The sequence below is a fragment of the Sturnira hondurensis genome, unplaced genomic scaffold (genome assembly GCF_014824575.4).
Source record: "Sturnira hondurensis isolate 20B ecotype Veracruz unplaced genomic scaffold, ASM1482457v3 Scaffold0021354, whole genome shotgun sequence".
In the NCBI taxonomy this organism is placed as follows: Eukaryota; Metazoa; Chordata; class Mammalia; order Chiroptera; family Phyllostomidae; genus Sturnira; species Sturnira hondurensis.
This window is the reverse complement of record NW_028093985.1, coordinates 7,320,275-7,337,847: the sequence shown is the minus strand read 5'-3', so window position 1 is coordinate 7,337,847 and position 17,573 is coordinate 7,320,275. Positions and strand designations below refer to the sequence as shown.

The following is a 17,573-nucleotide window of genomic DNA, read 5'->3' as shown; positions in this document are numbered from 1 at the left end:
GGGAAAGTTGGTCTTCTTATATATTACTTTTTAAATTTTTAACTCTTGCGTAGAAAGTTTAGTGCCCACTATCTAACAGGTTCTCAGGCTGCCTTCTCATTATTGGGACAGCTATCCTCCTGGGCTGTTTTCCAGGCACCTCTTGTAGATCCACATTTCTCATGGAGCAGTTACTTTAACTTTATTAATGATCTACTTCACACATTCAGCTCCAAAAGGAAAATAACTATTTTACTCATCTTTCCACAAGTGAAGGCTAATAAAGTGCTCTGCATACAGCAAGTATATAGCCACAAAGTTTGTTGGATGGCTGCCTAAAAGAGGCTAGATTTTATTTCATATTTCAAAATTCAGAGAAAGAGAGTAGTATTAAAAGGCATAAGACCCAAAACGGATCACTGCAGACTGAGTACAAAGAACCATTCTATTTTTTCACCTTGAAAAAAATTAAAAATTCAAATTTAGTTCCAACATGAAGAACATAACCCAATGAGTAACAAATGCATTCAGCATCATACATCTACAGAGAGATATTTAAAAGGTGCCTCCAAATTCCATAATTCTAATTCTTATGAAATATAGAAATTTTTAAAAAATAAATCCAAAGCTATCCCATCATGGGAACAGCCTTCTACCACACTTTAAGTGCCAGTATTCATAGATTGTACAGTTATTTATTGTAAAACAAACACAATGTAAAGAACACATAAACTGAGTTTGATATGTAATTGTTTTTACTTTATACCATTTCAATAAACTTCACAAGTTATTACATGTTACCATTTAATTTAATATCTGCAACATGTTACATTGTTTATGAAGTAGCTACTTCCAGAAGACTAACACTCCTTCATACTGTGTCTTTGGCTAGTACAACACAGGTGATTAGTAGGAACCTACGGCCAAGCTGATTAAAATTCTTAGTCTCTCCTAGCCCGAGACCTCAGTTCCTGAGTTAACCTTGACTTGGTCTTCCAGTTGAGATGCTTCCTAAATACTTTTTCTAAAGCACAGCTATTTAGTGTAATTTCGTTTTCTTGAGATACACAATTGTTTTCATACAAAAACATATACAACATTCCACATAAGTAAAAAAGCATCAAAATATGATTATATTTTATATAACTTAGATGACTGGAGTAACTAAAATATACTGATTACTTTTTTTAACAGAACATACTTCTCTTATTTTGCTGTCTGAAGTAAAGAAGAAAGCTCTAAGTTTTACAGACATAGAATTTAACTTGTTAATATTCTGTTATAAAAAATAACTACCATAGAATTTAAAATATGCAAAGTAATTAGTTCATTTAAATGTATAATTAATACACTGGTGTCAATGAAAATATGTAGACTTGCCTAGAAACTTCTAAGATTTAAAGGTGAGGTAAAAAAAAAAAACCTGTTTCAGGCTTTATTTATTGCTACATAATGACTACTTCAAGGGTCATCTGGCCTGTCGTCAATCACTATTATAAGTGGCAAATACAGTGGTATATTTTGGAAAGAAAGGAAAAATAATATATTGCAATACAAAAATATTGCCTATTTATAAATTATTAAAGATTTATAAAACACATACTGAATCATGTTCTTGTTATAAAAACAATATACTTAAATATATAAGCACAAAATCCTGAAGCACCCACAATTATTTTAAGAATACCCACTTAATCAAGGAAAAAAACATATAATTTGAGAAGAAAAAAGGCAAAATTCTGATTTTAATCCAGAGTTCATCTAGTCATGGAGGTAGGTCTCCACTCCAATTATACAAATAAGTTATCTGCCTTATTCAAAGAATTATCAAGCCTAATATGGAAATTGGTCTGTGCCATTTAAATACATTTTAACAGACTTTAGAAACTGGTAATCTAACTGGCATATACAGAAAACAGATTATTTCCCTCAATAAGGTTACATCTGAAAAGAGCCTTCATTAAAATTGATCTTGGCATCAAGAGGTGTTACCTAAGTGCAGATACTTTGGCATAGCATTTAAGTAACACAGTAATGCTACAAATTTCTTAAAAACAGAACTAATCCTTGTCTTTTTAGCATTTTAAGTGTGAAGCTTCAAAAACTGGATCTCATAAATTTATAGACTAAAATTGTGCTAATGATTTAAAAAAGATCATTCCTGCCTATAAAGCAAAGCTTTTTATGTGTTTCAAACATCAAACATATTTACTTTTAGTGTTTGTGGCCTTTCAGGTTTAGTGCTGGAGTTAGTTTTAACACATCAGCTTGCAATATATAATAATATGATTTACTAACATCTTTTCACTAAAAAAGATTTTCTATAATGAAAAATACTAATTCTATTTCTAATGGTAAACTAGTAGAGCTGGAGGTCCCGCCATGGATCACTGGGATGAGAGCACTGTCAAGGTCATTTAGATAATGCTGAGGAAGAAGTTGGCCTTCCGATCCTGCCTGAAATTCAACCTGGAAAAAAAAATGTTGATAAATCGTCAACCCCAGAAAGTAAGCAATCTTGAGTAGCCCAGCAGACAAATACAAAATAAACTTAAAAAAAAATCCAGTTTAAGGATCTTAAATACATGACTGACATTTTATTCATAATATACTCTCCTGTATTTTTTAATCCATCTATTACATAAATTATAACTGTTCCTCCCACACAGGTCATTAAAATTTTTAAAAACTGCCACAAATTCATATTTTAAGTTTCTTTTCAATGAAGATGTAAACACATTGGAGGGGTAAGGTTTTGAATGATTATCGACATGACTTGAATTAAAACCCCACAGCCCTGGCTGGTGTAGCTCAGTGGATGAAGCATGGGCCCACGAACCAAAGGATCGCAGTTCGATCCCCAGTCAGGGCACATGCCTCAGTTGCAGGCCAGTTCCCAGCAGGGGATGCACAAGAGGCAACCATACATCAGTATTTCTCTCCCAGTCTCCTTCCCTTCCCGTCTAAAGATAAATAAATAAAATCTTAAAAAGATAAAATGAAATAAAAACCCCACAGTATTAAAAAATAATCTACTTTAAAATATTTTGAATTTGTTGTTGCATAATATTTCATACTTGAATGTAATGTTGCTGATGAAAATTACATTCTAATTATTAACAGTGGTTACTCAAATAACAATTATCAAGTGTTTCCTGGAGAAAGGAACTTTTAACAGTGAGATGAAAATGTAAGTTCTTTCAATAAGAACTACAATACATCTTGGCTGACAAAGAGCAAAACTTCAGCACATGAACTCATTCATGTGTAGATAAACCATTCTAATGAAGAACCTGCTTTGAAATTATTTTGGATGTCGGAAATAGTTAGAAATGCACATTAAAATAATAACTGCAGTACTATTTTTTACCTATCAAACTTTGATTCAAAAGTTTGATTACATACTGCTCTTACAAGGATGTGGAGGGAAAGAATGCTCACACAAATTATGATAGAAATATAAATTAGCATAACCTCCACTTGAGACAGTATGGTAATACCTACTGAGTACATACTTGGACCTCACAATTCTACTTCTGGGACTGTTTCTGACATACACTTATGCAAATGCAAAATATTGTGGATAACCAAATGTTAATCAGTACATTCCAAACATGCACAAGAACCACTGGAATACATTATAATACATTTAATAAACTACTACTATGCAACTTAAAAAGAATATACAGTAATATGAAATATCTGTAAGATAAATGAAAGAAGCTAAGTTATAAAAAAAGTGTAAAGGAGGGGGTAAAAGAACACACATTTGTTTGCTTGTTCATATATAAAATCACAAAGAATATGTAGAAATTGGTAACATTTGATTGCTTCATCAGGAAGGAAGATTGAGAAGAGAGCATGGAAGCGGACTAAAGTTTGGAATTAAGGGTAGGAAGGAGATCTTTCCAAGTTTATTACTGTACACAACTGCATTGGACATCATTTATACTGTAGCAGAGAGTTAAAGGGCCAATTTCAGAGACTACAGTGTGAATATTGCTCTCTGGAAATGTTCAATGAGGTTGTACTGCTATATATACAATTTTAGTGTAATTTTAAATCCTGTGAATATAGTCTGTTCAGAATAATAAATTTAAAACCTACTTATCAAGCAAGACTGTTGTGGAGCAGGGGTCAGCAAACTTAAGTCTCACTGGAACACAACCAGCTAGTTAGTTTACATGCCGTGGAAGGCTGTTTTTGCACTATAATGGGGAGAGTTGAGTAGCTGTGAAAGAGACCCTTCAGCCCACAATGCCTAAAATATTTGTTGTCTAGACTTTTATAAAAATGTTTGCATAATGAACAAAACAAATGAGCAAAACATAAACGGAGACATGGAAATAGGAACAAACTGACAATGACCACAGAGGGGAGTGGGTAGAAGGATAACGAGGGAGAGAAGGGGGAAGGATTTAGTCAAGAAGCATGTATAAAGGATCCATGGTAATGGACAACAGGGTGGGGACTGACTGAGGGAGAGGGACTTGGACAGGGGAGAACAATGGGGGGAAAAATTGGGACAACTGTAACTGAAAAACAATTAAAAAAAGTTTGCTGACCCATTGTGGAAAGTAAAGGAGATAATGTACATGAAGTGTATGTACATATTACTGTTCAACAAATATTTGTTTTCATTCATCCCAAAATAAAAGGTAAAGAAAAACCTTTGATCATTTTCATATGTCATCCATTCATTTCAAAAATATATCATGAAAACATGCCTCACCATATCAGTGTCAATGGAAACTCTGAGGCCAATTTTATTCATCCCATTACCCTTTAGAGTTTTCAGATGAGGGCACAGTGCAGCACTACAAGCCATGGCTATTTCTTTTGCAAACTGGTAACGAGTTGCTGAAATAGATAAATCCTGGTCCTTTGGAAAGTAGAACACCTGAAATGTATTTAATTAGGAAACAAGTCATGATTTTAAAATACAACAATTACTACTTTTGTTTCAACTTTATTAATAACATTCCAATGTTAGTGTGTCATGAAATTCACTGGCTTAAGGGTAATATATATATGAGCATTACACACACACACCATGATCTGTAAGTTGATTTCAGTAGGTGGCAATGCCTTAACCATATGTGTGTCGTTAGGCCCAAGGACCTCTTCCATCCTTGTAAAGGGGAGTGCTAACCTTCTCTCCTTTCATACAACACTGTAAATAGATTTAAAATCAAAGGTTATGGAATTTAGGACTGACTTAGCTAGTTTTGCCTAAAGTTAACCAGTAGCAATAAAAGCCTTATGAACTTCTGTTTAGAGAAGGATATACTAGTAATTCTTCCCTATAAGATCACTGTTCTATACGGACATCTTAATAAAGTTAAGATGAAGCAAAGAAATAATGTTCTATAATTTCTATATCCTCTATATTTTCTATCTTGTGCATGCAGAAAATCACAAATAGATACACAATGAGTAACACTGCCTGACCTGGGAGAGTGAGTATGGAAGTGGACTAAGGGTTTAGGAGTCTATAGTTTCATATCCTCCTCTTAAGAAAGGAAGGAAGGAAGAACATTTAAAAATAACTTGCATATGTGATTATAAATAGATGTAAGATATTTTAATTTTTGTAATTAAGATAAAAATAAAAATAATATGGTCAGCCCTGGCTGGATGGTTCAGGTGGTTGGAGCATTGTCCCATACACCAAAAGGTTGTGGGCTTGATAACTGAGGTGGTGAACAATACCATCATACACTAGTCTGAAATAATAGTGTGAAATACAAATCTGGTGTTATAAAAGGAAGTCTGGTAAGAAATATGTGTCTCAATGTGTAGTGTAAAAAGTGTAATAAGCTGTACTTAAACATTCAGAGGTTGAATATTGTAAAATCTCCCAGTTAAAAAAAAACATATCCAAACATAGCATGTAAGGGGAAGGGAATCTTTCTCAGTTACCTCAGTACACTTGACAATCTTCTCATCAGTTTCAAAATCTGCTTCCAGTTTTATTTTTTCACTTGGAAATCCTTGTAATGATATTCCATCCACAGAACTAATAACACTACAGAATAAAACATAGTACAACAGAATTATTACTACCAAGGTGCTTCTTATGAAATGGATTTTTAGATTTGAACAAATATAATAAGGGGAAAAATTATGAAAGTTATAAATTTAAACCAGCAGTACTGTATCTGTTTTTTCATTATGTCCAATCCAGACCTGAGGTTTAAAATAAGTAAAACAGTCTCCTAACAGAAAAGCTGTCTCATGAATTTCAACAATTCTATTTTAGTATCTTTCAGCATTAGTTCTCTTCTCCCTTCTTTGCTTCAGACCCTTAGCCATGAGAGACAGAGAGAGGGAGAGGGAGGGAGGGAGGAAATAGGTAACTGAAAAGAGGAAGGAAAGGCAGTAATATTCTGTAATGCCTCTAAAGTATGTATTATTAGATTCAGTTGTTTGTATTTGCAGTGAATCAATATAAAAACAATAAACATCCAAAGGGGATCCTTCACCCACTTGACAAAAATAGGTCCCATACCACAGAGAAAGTACCTTGCCTTTCTCAGCCCAGGCATTAAGCCTACACTGCTATACAACAGAGACTTTGCCACTGGCCCCCTCTCAACTGACCACCCTTCAGTAATTTACAGCATCCTGGCCAAGGAAACACACACGGGTCTGTTAGGCACATGTCTGAAAAAAATCATACTGCATTCATTAATTGGAGGATAAGCACTGAAATCCATAGTATAATCCTGTATTTATTCATAAAATATTTTTATTAACATAATGTTTTTATTTCTCCCTCACCCATCAAATCAGTTACATTTTAGCAACAGAAAGTTCCTACCCTTTGTTTCCTTTTTCTTCAGAATCTACCCAGCAGATATCCACATATTCTCTCAGGTCTACAGCATCAGCTTTCCCACATGTAATTTTAAAGTCTTTTTGTTCTCGTAGAGCTATCCGCAAGCCATCCATGGTCTCTGGAGTTATTTGTACCATTAAACCATCTAAAAATAAGAGTTATGTTTCACATTTATTTTACTAAATACCAATTTATACGTCTAAGCCACATATACTTGTGATCCATGGACATGGGGGTGGGATGGGTGGAGGGAGGCAAAGGAGGAAAAACTGGGACAACTAATAACAAAAACAAAAAATATTTAAAAGAAAAAAACTGGTATGTCTAAGCCATAAAATGTGTATCAAAATACATATGTATTTTGTTCTGTACAAGACATGTTTTAAATCATCTGTTAAATCATCTTAATGGTTGTTTTCTATTGGAAAATAAAACTATTTCACAAAGTTAAGGATTCTTTCTTTAATGGTAAAAATTTTTTTTTTAAATTTCTGCCCTGGCAGGTGTGGCTCCATGGGGCGTTGTCCCGCAAACCAAAAGATCGCAGGTTTGATTCCCGGTGAAGGCACATGCCTGGATTAAGGGTTCAGTCCCCGGTTGGGGACCAGATGAGAGGCAACTGATCCATGTTTCCCTCTCACATCAATGTTATTTTCTCTCTCCCCCTCCCTTCCTCTCTCTCTAGAATCAATAAAAGAAAAAACATTAATGGTGAAAAAGGAAATTTTAAGGAAAGGCTAAAAAAATCTCACTACTGGCTATGATACCAAACTAGCCCTATAAAAATAAACAACGATAAAACTAGACAAAATGTATGGGGCAATTATTTCAGGTAGTAGACAGCAGGAAGTGCAATACCATGAGCCCACAACTGCCCAGGGTCTCTTCTTGGGACAATTTCTACATGGTGATCCATTAATCCTGCAATGGTGGCCTTATAGGCCTAAAAAGCCAGAAATAACAGTCTGGGGGATCCTGGAATCTGGGGTCATGACAGTGAAGAAGGGGCACCAGAAGGGGTCACTTTGCGTCCTTTGACTAGAACTGGGGAAAAGGGCTGGAGATTGAGTTCAATTAGCAATGGCCAATGATTTCATCAATCATGCCTATATAATGCAACTTCCATGAAAACCAGTAAAATCCAGGGTGTAGAAAGCTCCTGAGCTGGCAAACATATCAAGGTACTAGAGGGTGATGTGATGGAAGGGTGGTATGGCTGGAGAGAGCACTGACCCCTTCCCCCTCTCCATGACCCCTTCCCCCATACCTTGTCCTATGCTTATCTTCCATTTGGCTGTTCCTAAGTTATATCCTTTACAAATGTTTTATAATGAACCAGTAAACACAAAGTATTTCCTGAGTTCTGTGAGCTATTCTAGCAAATTATTAAACGTGAGGAGGAAGTGGTAAGATCCTGTTATTTATAACCAGTTAGACAGAAGTATTAAGAGGCCCCAGACTTCTAATTGGCACCTGAAATGGGGGGCAGTCTTAAGGGACTTAGCCCTTAACCTGTGGGGCCTGTGCTATATATAACTCTGGATAGTTAATGTCGGAATTTAATTGAATTGCTGGACACCCAGTTAGTGTCAGAGAACTAGAAAATTAGTTGATGTGAAGAAAACCCACACATTTGGTATAAGGTGGATGAGTAAACACCTCTATCACTAAAAAAACCTAAATCGTTGATGCTGGATCAATTCCTATTCAAATGCAGAAAAATGTCAGTGATCCCTACCTTACACATAGATAAAAATAAAGTCCACATACATTCATGACTTACATATTAAAGGCAGTACTTTAAATTTTTGGACACAAAACAGGAGGACATCTTTCTAACCACAAGGTAGAAAGATTTCTTAAAAAGCATTAACCATAAAAGATTAATAAATTATATTGTATTAAAATGAAAACCTTCTATTAAAAAGGTACTATAAAATGGTGCAGGAAATCTACAATATATAAAAAACTACAATTCAGTAGTAACTACAATTCAGTTAGAAAAATGGGCAAAAGATGTAAACAGGCATTTCACAGAAAAAACAATATATGTGTCCAGTAAATAGGTCATAAGATGCTCTACTTATTATGGGCATGCTAAGTATGACAACAGAGATACCTACCAGACTGACACAAATTAAATAATCTAATAAAACTATGTTCGACTGAAAGATCTCCAAGATGTAAACATGGCTTGCCTCCTCGCACAACTACATCAAAATTACAACTAAAAAACAGAACAACCAACCAGCACTCAGAACCAGGAAAAATCAAGTTGAATGGAGGTCCTGCATCCATAGAATTAAAGAAGAAACCACACCCATCTGGACTGGCAGGAGGGGCTGAGATGTGGAGACAAGGAATGGACTGGTCCCACACCCAAGTGTGGTGGATAAAAAATCAAGAGGGATATCCCAAAAGCCCCACACCAGGAGCCCCAGCCTAGGGTTCTAGTGCTGGGAAGATAAGTCTCTATGGTTACTGGCTGTAGAAACCAGTAGAGATAGAGTCAGTGGAAGAGACTGCTGGATTCCCAGGCAGTTCCTCTTAAAGGGCCCACACCCAGACGTACTCAGACTCTCTCCCACTAAGCTCCAGCATCGGGGCAGCAGCTTGAAAGACACCTTGGCATACAGGGAGGAACTGAAGTGTCTATCTGGCATCAGGGTGAGATGGGGGACAGCTTTCTCTAAGAGAAAACTGACGAGAGACCAGTACTCCTCTTCTGAGCCTTCCCACCATATCCCTGAGTGTGGCGGGCACCATATTTAAGACTCCATCAACCTGACTCCCACTGTTTGCCCCACCCTGGTGATTCCCTGAGACTCAGTCCCACCGAACTTACAGGCCCACCCAAGCAGTTAGAGCAGATTTTCCATACGAATGACTTGGCTTGGCTTGTGCTTCTGATCTTCCTAAACCCTCTCAAACAGCAGCTCCTGGCATTCTCAAGGCCCTTGTACCTTGCTAAGTGGCCCCAGGCCTGGCACTAGCAGCAACTGGACTTGCTTCAAAGCCTGGCCTCACTAGGGCACCTCCAAGCCCAGCACAAGAAGCAGCCAGCTAAAGATCATTTCATAGCTTATGCCAAGTGGTACCAGACAGAACACAAGTGGGCACCAGAGCCCTGCTGAAGTAAGCCCTGCCATGTGGAGTGGGTCTCTGCACAGCTGATCCTCCACTGAGGGTGGAGGGTGGCGGTCAGTGGTCAAAGCTAATCCTACACACTGACTTGGCCTGGGTAAATCCTTCCAATTGACCTGCCAACAGTAATAGAGGCTCAATTATAACAGGAGGGTGTACTCAGCCCACATGGAGGGTGCACCTCGTGTACATAGCTTTGGTGATAGGGAAGGCAGTGCCACTGGACCCCACAGGACACCTACCACACTAGGTCATGCTACCAATACATAGATTTATAGCTGCTCTACACAATGCATAGAAACTAACACAGGGAGGCTGCCCAAATGAGGAGACAGAGAAACATGGCTCAAATGAAAGAACAGATCACAACTCTAGAAAAAGAACTAAACAAAATGGAGATATGCAATCTATCAGATGTAGAGTTCAAAATACTGGTTATAAGGATGCTCAAGGAACTTAGTGAGGACCTTAACAACATAAAAAAAGATCTAGTCAAAGACAAAGGATACACTAATTGAAATAAAGAACAATGTATGGAGAAACAACAGTAGAGTGGATGAAGCCGAGGATCAAATCAATGATTTGGAACATAAAGAAGCAAAAACAAACAAACAAACAAACAAGAAAAAGAATGTCCAGGAAACACAGAGTGTCCCAAACAAGATGGATGCAAAGAGGCCCACTCCAAGACACATCATAATCAAAATGCCAAATATTAAAGATAAAGAGAGAATCTGAAAAGCAGCAAGAGAAATGCAGGTAGTTACCCAGAAAGGAGTTCCCATAAGAGTGTTGGCTAATTTGTAAAAAGAAACTTTGCAGGCTAAAAGATATTGGCAAGAAATATTCAAAGTGATGAAAAGCAAGGACCTATAACCAAAATTACTCTATGCAGCAAAGCTATCATTTAGAATTGAAGGGCAGATAAAGAGCTTCCCAGACAAGAAAAAGCTAAAGGAGTCCATTATCACCAAGCCATTATTATATGAAATGTTAAAGGGATTTATTTAAGGAGAAGATCAAAACTATGAATAAAATGGCAGTAAACACATATCTATCAACAACAGAATCTAAAAAACTAAGCAAATAAGAACAGAATAGATACGGAGACTGGTTTGATGGCTGCCAGATGGCAGTGGGGTTTGGGGAATAGGTGAAAAGATGAAGGGATTGAGAAGCACAAATTAGTAGTCACACAATATTCATGGTGATGCACAGCATAGGGAATGGAGAAGCCAAAGAACTTACACAGGTGACCCACGGACATGAACAATGGTGCAGGGACTGAGGGACTAGGGGGTGCTGGGTGGGCGGGGCAAAGGGAGAAAAATAAGGACAACAGTAATAGCATAATCAGTAAAATATCATTTTAAAAAACTATGTTTGAAGAAAATGTATCAATGGGAACTCTTATAAATTCTGATGATAACAATTTAGTAATATATTATAAAGTTGAACATTTTCTAATCAATTTGCCTAGAAATTCCACTCCTGGAGATTACTCCAGAGATAGATTTAGACATGTGCCCAGTGTCAGCACACACAAGAATGCTACTAACACGACTGTTCGTGATAGCAAAAAAAGAGAACCAACCCAGATGTCCATGGTTAAAAGATAAACTGTCAGACATTCACAGAATAAAATATTTAATAGCACTGAAAACGAGTAAGCTACAGTTGCTGGCAACAACATGCATAAATTTTAGAGACATAATGTTTCATGAAAATAGTAAGTTCCATAAGACTATTTGAAGAATACCATTTTTATAAATCTCCCAAATAACCATAAACAAACAATATATTGCATAGGCATATGTTTATACAGTGTGAAAAAAATAAGCAAGAGAATGAGAAACAGTATTCAGTCCAATAGTTAATTTTTGGAAAAAGAAAGAAAGTATAAAGAGACCCAAATATTGATCATGTTCTAGTTCTTGGGTGCATAATGATTTCACCAAAGTTTGTGGTACTTATATACAGTCCTTTATGTAACCTTGTAACTTACATATATTCTTTTATTTAACTATCAAATAGTTTCAAAAAGAAATGGAAAACATCTTTACATTAAAACAATGTTAAAGATGAAACTCCTACCTTCAACTATGCTGGACTTAGCAAGATATCCTGAAGATGCTTTCAGAGCTCCATTGAATACCACAAAACTTGCACCTGTCACTGACAAACAAACAAACAAATGACAATTATATTTTAACCTGCCCTATTTTATATGATTATTTGTTAAATGTATAATGTGGAGTATGGCACATTTAAGAATCTGATAAATGCCATGCCTATACCAACTTATATTGGAAAGCTAATAAACAAACAAAATTAAGATAAACATTACATAAAGGTAATTTAATGTTTGTAAAGTGTGTGTCTGATGCAGAGAGGGTGTGAGAAAATGAACATCCAGGACACTGGTGAGAGTGTAATCAGAATACTCTCTGGGTGGACCACTTGATAATTATCTACTAAAATTACAAATACATGTATCCTTTGATACATCAATTCCATTTACAGAAATTAACGGCATGTGCACAAAGTTATTAACAGTATATTTTTATAAATAGCCACCTAAGAATTGGTAAAAGTTATGTCCAATTAATAAGGGAAAATTTAATGATGTACACATTAAAGTAGAAAGTTATGTGGAATGTGAAAATTTTTTATATAACATAGAATAATATTCAAAATGTGTTAAGAAAAAGCCAGAGGCACCATGGAACAAATGTTATGACTTATTTTAAGAAGTGGAAGAGGTCTTGGCCTAGAAAATCTTTATTTCCTTAGACTCAAACATATGTAAAACAAAAATCCTGAACCTCCCCTTAAAAATAAGCCAGGGAGATATTTGGATGAGGGAGGTGAAAATAAGAAACATAGAAAATGCACACATACAGAAAACCTAATATATCCCCAAACAATATTTATCCATATTACAGATAGGGAAATAAGGCAGTAAGGTTAAATAATTTGCCCCATTTTCTCTCTTTCTAGGGATAAATATTTCACCAACTGTATGTCTTTAATGTGTGTGGGACTACATTTTTAACTGTTAAGCAGAGAATGACAACTGAGGATTTGCCTAAATGATTAAATCTCTCTTTTCAATTAAAAAATAATAGAAAAAAGGGGCATATGTATGTGCTTGCTTAAATATGCATACAAGCAAAAATGTCTCAGACAGGACATACAAGAAACCAGTAACATTGCTTTGGTTGCCTGTAGGGAGGGGAAGAGGGTAGCCTGAGGATCAAGGGGGAAAAGAGATTTGTACTATCAACATTTATACCTTTTGAACTTATACCGTAAGTATATACAAATTCAACAAATATTAAATAGTTGTTAAATTTTAATGTCTAAAATGTCAGTGACATGGTGAGGAAAGCACAATACAAAAGTATAAATATTCAGTATAAAATAATCTATTTAACATATATAAAAAGAAAACACAGTAGCAATGTCAACAATGGCCATATACTGACACTTAACTTTTCAAAACATATTTTATACGTTTACTACACATTAGTTTATATCACTTTTATAATCAGAAGAAAAATTTTATTGGCAGACAGATGTCAGACTATTTTAAATATGTAATTTTATAATAATATATTAATTTACCAAATACTTACTTACACTGAACTTTCCATTTGTTAGGCCCTACACTGCAAGGGTTTGGTAATCACAGTAGTCGCTGAGGCCATTAGCTACAATTGAGAGTAATGTCTTTCAACATGTTATTTACTCTACCACCTTTACCATTTTCTATCCCTAGCCACTTACAGTTTTAGAAATTACTCTACATTCTTATCTGCCCTGTGCCCCCATAATTAAGAGGGTTAGGGCAAAGAGTAAAAAAAGGTGGAAAAAACCCTTCATTTCAAACAGAAATAACTGGGGGGAAAAAAGGGTCCCACTATATGGGACATACTGTAAGTTTGAAGGTATCTATACAGTGTTACAAATCTTTAAACCTAATGTAGCCCCAAAAGAAAAACAGAAGCAATTTTATAATGCTGTGTAGATAATATGTTAAAGCATGCTATTTTTATTAGCACCAATTCAGCAAATAAGTAAAAACTATATATTTCCTCTTTAAAAGAACTCTATTTACTAAGATAGTTTAATGGATGAACACTAGGAACCGATACCTTTTCTAGGGTGCCCCGTGGCACTGTTGGCCTGTGTTTGATACACTCCATCATTCTGTACACAGACTAGATGAGAATCTGCTTCTGTACTAAAACTAGCTCCAATGCTAATGACATGCTCATTAGAAGAATTTATTACTTTCATTACCTGGAAAAAAAACAACACTCATTTAGAAACACTTTTAACATTTTATGCCTATACTAGTTCAGAATCACATTCCTGACCAGCTTCATAATTATCACACTTTAGTATGGACAACTTCCCAAGAATATGATAGAAACAAATGTATTAAGATGAAATCAGACATACAACTTCCGGCCAAGATGGAGGTGTAGGTGGAAACACTGTGCCTCCTCGCACAACAAAGTTTAAAGACAACAAAGTTTTAGTAACAAAAACGAAACCAAAACAGACAGAAAATTGAACTATACGGAGGTCTGACAACAATGAATCATTCATCCAGACCGATAAAAGAGGCGCAGTCAGCAGCTGGCCGAGAGGAAAAACTGGCCAGACCAACCCAGGCCCACAGGCAATGGTTGGCAGATCCCAGGCATGGGGTGGCAACGGGCGGACCCAGTGAGGGCGCAAGGCAGCTGGCTGACTGCAGTCACACATTCGCACACAGATAAACCAGGTGAAAAAATGGACAGTGAGACAGACTGTGCAACCCAGGGCCCCAGCGCCGAAAAATAAAGCCTAAAAGCTTTATTTGGAAAAACTTTCGGGGATTGAGGTGCGAGAGGCTCTCAGGTTCACAGAGAGTTTGCTGGAGAGACCCACAGGGTCCTGGAGGGTGCACAAGCCCATACATCTGGGAACCAGCACCAGAAGGGCCCAATTTGCTTGTGGGAAGCAGCAGAGGGGACTGAAATCTGAGAAAGTACAGAACAAACGCCATGCCCCCTCTAACACCACACCCACATACAGCGTCACAACTCAGCAACCAGGGTTGCCCTGCCCTGGTGAACACCTAAGGCTCCGCCCCTCATACATAACAGGCGCAAACAGACCAAAACATCTGCTCAAGCAGAAGAACAGCTCAAAGGCTCAGAGCCAATACTTCTAAGCAACCAAGAGATAGCCAACCTATCAGATGCACAGTTCAAAACACTGGTGATCAGGATCTCACAGGACTGGTTGATTTTAGTCATAAATTAGAGGAACAAATGAAGGCTAAACTAAGTGAAATGAAGGAAAATGCACAGGAAACCAATAGTGATGGAAAGGAAACTGGGACTCAAATCAAGGGAGTGGATAAGAAGGAAGAAAAAAATGACCACACAGAAAAGAATAAAGTAGTAAGAATTCAAAAAAATTAGGAGAGTCTTAGGAACATCTTTAAATGTTCCAACATCTGAATTATAGGGGTATCAGAAGGGGAAGAGGAAGAGCAACAAGTGGAATCTTATTTGAACAAATAATAAAGGAAAACTTCCTCAGTCTGGCAAAGGAAATAGACTTCCAGGAAATCCAGGAAGCTCAGTCCCAAAGAAGGTGGACCCAAGAAGGAACACACCAAGGTACATCATAATTACATTAGCCAAGATAAAAATGAAGGAGAGAATTCTAGAAACAGCAAGAGATAAGGGGACAGTCACCTATAAAGGAGTTCCCATCAGCCTGTCAGCTGATTTCTCAAAAGAGACCTTATAAGCAGAAGGGGCTAGAAAGAAGTATTCCAAGTCATGAAATCCAAAGACCTACATCCAAGATTGCTCTGTCCAGCAAAGCTTTCATTTAGAATGGAAGGGCAGATAAAGGGCTTCTCAGATAAGGTCAAGTTCAAGGAGTTCATCATCACCAAGCCCTTATTATAGGAAATGTTAAAGGAACTTATCTAAGAAGAAGAAGATAAAAAATATGAACAGTGAAAGGACAGCAAACACAGTTATTAACAACCACAGCTAAAACAAAAGCAAACTAAGCAGACAGCTAGATCAGGAGCAGAACCATAGAAATGGAGACGACATGGAGGGTTAGCAAAAGGGGAGTGGGAGGAGGAGAAGGGGGGAGAAGGTACAGAGAATAAGTGGCATAGATGGTAGGTAGAAAACAGATAGGGGGAGGGCAAGAATAGTATGGGAAATATAGAATCTAAAGAACTTGTGACACATGGACATAAACTGAAGGGGGGGAATGGTGGGGGTGGGGGTGAGGGGGAGGGGATTGAATGGGGGGAAATGGGACAACTGTAATGGCATAATCAATAAAATGTATTTTTAAAAAGATAAAATCACCTCAAGAGATAAAACAGTACAAAAAAGATTAAAAAATAGGATTAAACAAATGCCTTGTTAGGAAGCAAATCTGAAATTTCAAAAATAACATTTTGCCATTATATGAAGCCTATCCAGAAGATATCCAGCCATGTAATATGAAAAACAGAGACACTGACTGAAGAAGATACAAGATGCAAGAAACCTTGTATACGGGACAATGATGCCTCAGCCCCTGTCAAAGTAGGCACCTGGGGACCTCACACATTTCTCCCAATCACCATCAGCTGTCCCATAGTATTTTCCTGAATCTCATCAACGGTCTGAAATCTCTTCCCTTTCAAAGGTGATTTTTAGTTTTGGGAAAAGCCAGAAGTCAGAGGTTGCCAAATCTAGGCTATATGGGGGCTAAGTCACCTGCCCATTTGATGTTTGGCCAAAAACTCTGCACGAAACGGGCTACATGAGTGAGCACATTATTGTGATGAAGCTGCCAATTGCTGCCTTCAAATCATCCAAATAGTCCCCACAGGGGAATGTTCAAGCTTAATGCAAAGTTTAATGCAGATTTGTTGCTCTGCTTGCTCAGTCATTTTAACATGATGGCCACAGAGTACACATGCTCACTCAATTGCACCTACCACCCTACTGAGCAGTACAATGAAGTTGTCACTGTTCACGCATGCACATTGCAGTCCACTCTCCTTAGCTGCCAGGAGAATCAATGTTGTGCAAATGGTTCTCATTATAGTAACAATGACTGGACTTTTTCCAGATAGACCTCATATATTAGAATTGTCTGATACAAAACAAATTTACCCTGACACACTTCTAAGAAAATCTAATGTTCAACAATTATCTTCAAAATTTGAATAAAGCAGTTATACTTACATCATTATATTTTTTCCGAGGTATTTTTATGCAGCTTTTCCCCATTTCCATATGAATCAACAGCTGATCTATATTATGCAAGGTATACTGGTAATTTCGGAGGTCCTACATAAAAAAATGACATTTCCATAAACTTTAAAAACTACTATCTATGCACATTTACCCATTCATTAAATCCTTTAACAGTATCCATCATTTTGAGACTTGTGATACATAACTGTGAAAGTGCCATATAAAAAGCAGTAGCAACTTAAAAAACCAACTAATCCTTCTGGCTACTCCACAATAGTAACAAAGAATTTCATTCTCAGGAAGGATTACTCTTTGTAGCTGAAGTTCTT

At 36.7% G+C, this 17,573-nt stretch overlaps 1 protein-coding gene and 1 non-coding gene across 5 annotated transcripts in view; both read right to left on the bottom strand.

Moving 5' to 3' along the window:
• Nucleotides 1-307: 307 nt before the first annotated feature.
• The window catches only part of ZFYVE16 (zinc finger FYVE-type containing 16), a 53,234-nt gene continuing 35,968 nt past the window's right edge, over nt 308-17,573 (bottom strand). For all 4 annotated transcript variants that reach the window (XM_037032034.1, XM_037032032.1, XM_037032035.1 and 1 more), the window contains 7 exons: nt 17,233-17,337; nt 14,122-14,269; nt 12,059-12,139; nt 6,803-6,965; nt 5,902-6,007; nt 4,712-4,879; nt 308-2,448 (listed from right to left, as the gene is read on the bottom strand). In XM_037032034.1, coding sequence (XP_036887929.1) covers nt 2,287-2,448; nt 4,712-4,879; nt 5,902-6,007; nt 6,803-6,965; nt 12,059-12,139; nt 14,122-14,269; nt 17,233-17,337 — 933 coding nt within the window. In that variant the 3' untranslated portion in view covers nt 308-2,286. The remainder of the gene's footprint in view (nt 2,449-4,711; nt 4,880-5,901; nt 6,008-6,802; nt 6,966-12,058; nt 12,140-14,121; nt 14,270-17,232; nt 17,338-17,573) is intronic.
• LOC118977557 (U6atac minor spliceosomal RNA) lies at nt 5,033-5,153 on the bottom strand. The gene has a single exon (XR_005064561.1). It is a non-coding gene; the product is annotated as a U6atac minor spliceosomal RNA (small nuclear RNA).